This window comes from Odontesthes bonariensis, chromosome 21 (genome assembly GCF_027942865.1).
Source record: "Odontesthes bonariensis isolate fOdoBon6 chromosome 21, fOdoBon6.hap1, whole genome shotgun sequence".
Lineage (NCBI taxonomy): Eukaryota > Metazoa > Chordata > Actinopteri > Atheriniformes > Atherinopsidae > Odontesthes > Odontesthes bonariensis.
Window position 1 is genome coordinate 14,347,370 of NC_134526.1, and position 8,097 is coordinate 14,355,466.

The 8,097-nt window shown below is 39.7% G+C and overlaps 1 protein-coding gene across 1 annotated transcript; it reads left to right on the forward strand.

The window, feature by feature from the left end:
• Positions 1–358: 358 nt before the first annotated feature.
• fscn2a (fascin actin-bundling protein 2a, retinal) lies at positions 359–7,652 on the forward strand. The gene is made up of 5 exons (XM_075453890.1): positions 359–1,397; positions 4,585–4,741; positions 4,914–5,035; positions 5,148–5,315; positions 5,463–7,652. Exons 1-5 carry the CDS (start codon positions 575–577, stop codon positions 5,666–5,668), a joined length of 1,476 nt encoding a protein of 491 aa, XP_075310005.1. The 5' UTR covers positions 359–574; the 3' UTR covers positions 5,669–7,652.
• Positions 7,653–8,097: the final 445 nt, after the last annotated feature.

The window sequence follows — 8,097 nt, forward strand, 5'->3', positions numbered from 1 at the left end:
GCAATTAGACTGTGGTGCGCCAGCAGATCAAAGCTAGGATTATCCTTGGGCTAGATAGCGTGGCCACAAGTATGTGGACCCGAGTAAGACAACCAATGGAAGACTAGCAGACAAACAAGCATGTCAGTGTTGGTTACAGTGAAAGGATGACATGAGTAGAAAGAAAAGCAGAAGAGATGCCAGAAAGGGGAAGATGTGGTAAAGATAGGGAATGAAGTCTAGTGGAGAAGGAGAGGGAGGAGGGGAGGTTTGCGGTTGGTGCACGATATGTGACGTCAGCGGCTTGTTGGATTGGAGTGCTGTGTCCTGCTGATTTTAATCCTAACTCATTAAGGAACTGAGAGCAAGTGCCTGTGCAAGTCCTCTGGGGAAGGAGAGAAAGTGACAGGAGAAGGAAGGAACACTCAATCCATCAAGGGAGATAAGCAGGGTTACTTCACAGCTTGAGAGGCAGAAAAGGGGAGAAATCTTTTGTTTCAACTTTTCAGTCTCATGTCTGCTTTTCCAGATTGCCCTTTTTCTTGTTTGTCCTAAACCTCTCAGATCGCAATCTTAACGTGCAGACTGTTCAAGCATGCCCACAAACGGAATTAACAGGGCTCTGAAGCTGCAATTTGGCCTAATCAACTATGAGAACCGCTACCTTACAGCTGAGGCCTTCGGCTTTAAGGTGAACGCCTCAGGCATCAGCATGAAGAAGAAACAAATCTGGACCTTGGAGCAAGATGAGCAAGATGGTCAAGTTGTGTTCCTCCGCAGCCACCTGGGACGCTACCTGGCTTCTGACAAAGACGGAAAGATCATATGTGGGGCAGAGAAGCCTGACCCTGAATGCCGCTTCCTGATAGTGCCCCAGTCTGATGGTCGCTGGGCACTGCAATCAGAGCCTTATCTGCGTTATTTTGGCGGCTCAGCTGACTATCTAACCTGCTTTGCCCAAGCCATTGGGGAACAAGAGCTATGGGCCGTTCATTTGGCTTTACACCCACAGGCCAGCCTACTTAGTGTGGCACGTAAGCGTTATGCCCATCTGTCTTCCTCCGATGGAGAGATCTCAGTGGACAGCAACATTCCCTGGGGAGTGGACTCTCTGGTCACCTTGGCATACCTGGACGGCAAGTACAGCTTGAAGACATGCGACAGCCGTTTCCTCAGAAATGATGGTAAACTGGTGAAGGAGAATACCAACACAACAAGTTTCACACTGGAGCTGAAATCTGGAAAGCTGGCCTTCAAGGACTGTGATGGGAAATATCTGACCCCAGCAGGCCCCACAGGAACACTGCGTTCTGGCCGATGTTCAAAGCCTGGAAAAGACGAGCTTTTTGATCTCGAGGAGAGTCATCCACAAGTTGTTTTTCAAGCTGCCAATAAACGATTTGTTTCAGTCAAGCAAGGTAATCGATCAACTTGCAATGCTAGTATATTTTTTTCAAATGTAATTACAACTCCTTCTTAAGTAATATTAAGAAACAAGAGTGAGAAATATACACAAATAGTTTTATACTGAGCACTGACTGAAGATTGACTCAGCAATAATTAGGGGTAAACAACGATTTGATGACTGTAGAGTGAGTTATCTGTAATGCATGGACATAACAGACTAAATTTACAGTGCACATTTTCACTAAATGCTGCTAGAACTACCCTCCGAGTTCACACTAAATGACAAAGGATATTATGAATACCATAAACTCAACCAAAGTGACAAACATTAATCCTGCAGTCGGTTTGCAGCTGTCGTAAATCCTTGTGCACTTTATTGCAAATGACAGAGAGGCTATTTTTTAAATCCTTTACTGCTAAAAAAAGACTCAAACTATAGTTTCATAAACACTCAACACACACAAAATAGAATTTTGTATTGGCAGGATGTATGTTTCTCACGGTCTTTGTTTCACTAACAACTTGCAGGTTTTGGTACTGAAGTTAGTTTAGAGTTGGGCCTACTTTAAGGAAAGTAGCCAAACAGCATTACATTGAAGCAGAAACGAGTGTATTCTGAAGAGAAGCAGTACAACTACAAGGTATTGTTAATACCAATTCAGTTTGAATATCATACCGCTTAAAGTCGAGGCCTTGGTTTATTAAATTGAATATCTGCTGTTATACAACAGCAATTAAAAAGCAATTCAGTTACATTTGACAGCTAAGGAAGAGAAGTTTGCCATTTTGGTCAACATGTCACAATCATAATGGTTAACAGCCATATTATTGAGGTCATGGTGGTAATGGGCTTTGTCATTTCCACTGTGCATCCATTGAAGATTAAGCTGGGTCCGAATGACTCCAGGGCAGATCTTAGCCACAGGGGTGTCAAATACTATCAATGGGCAATAAGCCTTGCAGCAACCTGCTCATTACAATCATCCATCAAGTGAACTTCTCAAAATTAGGGAAATCTTTTCTGTTGGTGTGGCAGGAACGTGGCAGCAGCAACACGCAAGGTCTAACCAGACAGATCAGTTACATGGTCTCTATTTAGCCTGCATGGTGTGATCAGCTCAGTTGAGTATAATTATGCTGTGTTGTAGGATAAGTGAGTCAACTTTGCTCTGTTGGAGCTAACATACTTTTAAGATTCAGTTAAGACAATTATTCCTACAAATGTTATGACAGAGCATCTTGAGTGTAGCTCAATAAGGCATGTGCACTAAAGGGGATTCTCAGGCTAACTTTTGTCTGCAGGTATATTAATCATATGCATAAATAAAATTCAGTGTTAAAAAGAATACTAAGAGGGAAAAATGTCAGCAAACAGGCATACCCATCTTTATTAAACAGGACAAAAACATTTATTTTGAACTCATGAGTTTAGCCTTGTGGCAGCTCAATGTTTTTTAAGGAACAAGGCACTGAAAGCTGCTTAGTAGGCCCTGCAGCGCAGATTTGCATTTCACCAGTCAGGGAATTACAGCATACGAATGAACAGGAAGGGTGGAGGGGTAACTGAGGAGGATTAGGGTTGTAACAGGATTAAAAGAAAGGTTGAAGGATATTTCTGTGGCACCTAATTTGAACTACAGCAGACAACATTGAATTATAGGCTATTTGTCTGTGTACACACCCCCTCCTAACACACCTGACCAGCCAGTTTATACATGAGGATTAAGTAAGTAACACTAGATTGGCTGCAAGTGAAGCATTTGTGTTTATAGAGCAGGGAACTGAATAACTGAAAAGCACATTTAGCTTTACCTGTGTGATTGTTTTGCATGCAAAACAGATCACAAGAGTTGATGAAACTAAGTGTGCTTTAGAGAAAAAGGTCAAAAAGCAAGGAAAGGGGACGTGCATTGCTTGCAAAGGACTACTTATAGATTTTTTTTCAAACTTGAACTCTGCCCAAAATCTATTTGTCCTGTCAACCTTTGAAATGTGAAAGATGAAACAGACATTGCTGACATGTTTCCATGATTAGGAATCAAGAGCAAAATCATCCAAACATCAAATTAGTGCTGCAGCAGAATCAGCTTCTTCAAACCAACTCGATTGTTTATTCCTATTATCAAGAAGAAGAAAAAAAGATTCGTTTTCAAAAGCTTTCACACCTGCCAGATGAGAATGATGGGCATTTATTGGCAGATATGCTGTACAGCATAACATTTCTATAACTATCATTTAATTAGCTTTTTCCTAGAATGAGTATTTTACATCCAGTGACACCACAGATGAGCCTCTCTTCACCCCTCTGCTGTGCTACTAAAGTAGCCCAGAATGGACAAATTAGAACTCTGGCTTTACTGTGAGCCTTTTGTGCTTTTGGAAGCCACAGCACTGTAGCTTTGGGATAGGTCAGGAGTATTCATTTGGTTAAAATTTGCAAGCTCAATGCCGAGATGCCGCTACAGTCCAGCACACAGCGGATATCTGATGGATTTGATTTGTAAAACAAAACATTATAAAATGACACTTAGACTACTTTTCACAAACTACCATCTTGTTAGATGGTAAAGCACAAAACTAAGATGGGCAATAATGCATGAAAGTAACATTAAGAACCGAGTACAGCATGCCACTGCATTTTAACTGTTAAAGAGTTAAGAGGCTAACTGGCTCAGCAGGAGTCTGTAAATAACACGATGTCAAGGTGCCATACATTAGGGTGGGGCACATTAGGTCTCTTTCAGATTATCAAATGCAAAAGGGTTGGCGACACGTTGTAGAGGAACGAAAGAAAAAAAAATAAAGCAATACGGCAATGACGATAATTCAAGAAAGTGCTTAGTAAATTGATCATTTTGTGGTTTTCTGTAACCAACTCCAGTGTATTTTAGTTCACATTCTCATAGCATTTAGACATAATCAGACAAATTAAAACATTTCAGTTCTTACCCTCTGTGCCACCCATAAGAAAATAAATTTTAAATTAGTCAATACGGATAGCAAACTATGTGGTGCACAAACATGGACATAGTTAGTGCTGGGTCACCATGATGTGCTTATCTCTTTGGCAACACTTGACCGAGTAAATTAAAGACGATGAGATGCAAATAGCATCCAGGAGGATGCAGTACTGTAATCCACGAATACTACTAAAAAAAACACCATTATCATACATGTCTTTTCCCCCTTTATTACCAGGAGTGAGTATTTCAGCCAATCAAGATGTGGAGACAGACATGGAGACCTTTCAGATGGAGATAGATAAGGAGAGCAAAAAGTCTATGTTCAGGACCAATGGCGGCTCCTACTGGACATTAGTGACTCATGGAGAGATCCAGTCCACTGCCACAGAAGTGTAAGTAAGCTTGCTTGTTTATTTTGTGAACTACATGAAGATGGCTATTCTATTCAACTAACTTGCACTATTGTACAGAGTATTCTCAGCCCATGCTGCACGTATCTATAGTTATATTAGAAGCTTTAATTTTGTGCCTCTAGTTGTGCCCATCTATGTTTCTTTCTCCCAGTGAGGTCAACACAATGTTTGACATTGAGTGGCTGGGACAAAGGGTAGCACTCAAAGCAAGTAATGGAAAGTACGTGTGTACAAAGAAGAATGGGCAGCTCTCAGCGGTCAGCGATACAGTGGGTAAGTGCTTTCAAGCAAGCATTCAATATAGCTTTTGTTTAAAATTCTTCCCACAGGTATTACTCTGTCAGCCCATACACACAAGATGAGCAGTATGTATCCTTCATTGCAGGTGATGATGAATTATTTCTGATGAAACTCATCAACCGTCCAATGCTGATCCTCCGTGGAGAAAATGGTTTTGTGTGTCACCACAAAAACTCCAACGCTCTGGATGCAAATCGATCTGTATATGACATCTTCCCATTGATCTTCAATAATGGCACCTACTATATAAAAAGTCAGTATTTGTATGAGTGAACATGTCAAATTTATTTACAATCAATATATCCTCCCATCCTGTTTGAATATATTTCAATGGAGGATACATCTATCACAATACTTAAGCAAATGACAGAAACATATATCAATTCTCGTTTATCCTCAGGTGCAAATGGAAAGTTCTGGTACGTCTCAAGCAGTGGCCTAGTGTGCTCAGACGGAGAAAAGTCAGAGGACTTTTTTCTCGAGTTTCCAGAACACGGACGCATCGCCATTAAGGGCTCCAATGGCAAATATCTTCGCGGAGACAAGGGAGGCACGCTTATGGGTGACGGCGCATCTGTCGACGCATCTTCTCTCTGGGAGTACTGATCCTTTCAAATCAGATCCTCAAAGAAGGCCTAAGATCCAGGTGCAAGACCCGCTTTGATCAGTTCAAATCAAGCGGACTGACGGCATAACCTGCCCGTTTTTATACTAGGTACTTGATCCCATGTTTTGATGTTCATTTTGCTGTTTTTTAACTGGGAAGAAGTGAACACTTTAGGAAGCTGTGTCGGTCTTTTTTCTTGTGAAGGTTAGATGTTTAGTCTTTCAAATGACAACAAATGCCAACATCAAACGACATACACTGTGTGGAAATTTGCAATTTCATAAATGGGTAGAAGTGAATGGAAGTACCAATTCTTTCAAGAAACATTTAGTTAGAATTAAGAAAATGGCAACAAAATACACTAATCAGTCACTAAACAGGGAAACAGATTCAAATGAAGGCTTGATTTTTTTTGCTGCTGGTATATTGCAGTAGCTAAAAACAATACCTACCATATTCTTGGACAGAAAACAATGAAAATCTTTGGCAGAAAAGGTGACATAAATCCTAAGAAACATTTACAGACTAATAATGGGAAAATAAAGAAAGAAGAAAAGAAGATCATCACAAATCAGTGTGCCGTCATTTTTGTTTTCTTACAAAAAAAGGGTGGTCATTTATAGACAGAGATTTAACTTCAACTGTTATAGGTGCTAGACTGCTAGGCAGCTAAATGTATCTGCAACTCTATGCATAACCTGTTGACATCTGTTTTAAGCTCATAAATCAATTCATTACTTTGACATGTTCTGGGAAGAACAGCGTGATCATTCAGGAACGCTAGGTGAAGATAATACATCATTGTCTTGAAATGTAGCAATTGGCAGTGCTAGTGGTGCTTTACTTTATCTCAATGGATCATTTACAGCTTGCATAAAAGAGCAATATTAAACGAATGAAGGCGGACAAGACGAAATGACTTGTGCATCTCAACAATGATGCGAATGTGAATCTACAAATGACTTAGGTTAGACTAGCTACAAATACTGAGATCAAACATAGTCCGAAAAAAAAGCATATTACCTGGTGTGAACTCAGAAAGTGCTTCTCTCGTGTTGTCTGGGGGCCTTAATCCACACTGCCCTCTATATCCCTTTATACTCCATTCTAGTGCTGAGAGGTGGGTAAGATAAGTAAATATAATGGATTTTCATACCAGATATTTTTCCAAAAAACGCTGCAGAGAGACTGTGCTATACTTGGCATCATTTTTGGCTTAAAAGCAGACTAAATATGAAATCATCATGCTGGAATTGTTTGAAGACAAATTTTGAAAAAATGTGTTTTCTCTATCTGCAAATATACGAGAGAACTCTATTGATTCCAACAGTGGAGTGTGCACTTACAATCCTGCGTGGCTGGCGCTTAAACACAGCAACACATATCTAATGTTTCATGAAACTGCTCCATCAGTCATCTTTAGAATTCTTAGAAAATATGTTGATGGAACTGAGTTGTCCTGGACTATGTAAGCCAAAAATATCTAACAGATATAAATCTTCTTAACAATCTACGGATATGAATGCAAGAGCCATCTTTCACAAATGGTTCTGCAATGTAATGCTTGAAAATGTTAGAATTGGCCTCCTGTTGCCCCTTAACCAACACAGGACCTTTGATGGGAAATCTTTTCATTTTGACTCTTCAATTAAGCTTTAAGCTGATTATTTATTCCTAAAAACCCATCTAATAACTAGGGCTAGAAGCAGCCCAGTCTTTATTTGCACATATGTTGGTGCGCAGGACACAGGACAACCTGAAACTGAATACAATGAACTAAAAAGTAGATTTTTGTTTATTATCTTAGGATGAGTAATACAATCCGCAGTGATTCCTACATAATGTCTAGGCCAGTGATTTTTGTTATGTGTGCAGACTACAAATAATAGACGCAGCAAGTTGCTGGTAAAAATGCTTGGTTAATCCTTCAACCTGTATCGGCCATAGAGAACCTACATGCCATATATTAGAATATAACCAACATATGCATACATTTTTTGTTTTACCATGTTTTCTGATTGACTTTTGAAAATGCTGTTAACAATAAAAACTTGATGATGTATTTGTTGCCTTTGGTACTAGATTGATGGGTCCAACTTAGAAAATAGTCCTGAAATTATTACAGCTGTGTTTTTTATTTATTTTTTTAACCAAACAGGTAAAATGTATACTCATAGCAGCTATCTGGCAGGTGATCAGGAAACTTTTAGATCAATGTGGTGCTGAAGATTTTTTTTTCCATTTAATACACTAGGTGGCAATGTCTACCTCTGTTCTGTTACAGTCGTGGCTGTGAAAACACTATACCCTGCTGATGTCATGATAACCATAGAAACACTACAACTGATTCCCATAACATTTGTTACCATTTTCAAGTTTTAGTACGGACTCAGCTGTCACTTACAGAACATAATCATATACCCTATAA

What these genes read in the sequence shown, in the direction of transcription:
- fscn2a (XM_075453890.1), top strand. Translation starts at nt 575, where the DNA reads ATGCCCACAAACGGAATTAACAGGGCTCTGAAGCTGCAATTTGGCCTA. An exon ending in ATTTGTTTCAGTCAAGCAAG is followed by an intron (nt 1,398 to 4,584) that starts GTAATCGATCAA and finishes CTTTATTACCAG; the next exon opens with GAGTGAGTATTTCAGCCAAT. An exon ending in AGCGGTCAGCGATACAGTGG is followed by an intron (nt 5,036 to 5,147) that starts GTAAGTGCTTTC and finishes CCTTCATTGCAG; the next exon opens with GTGATGATGAATTATTTCTG.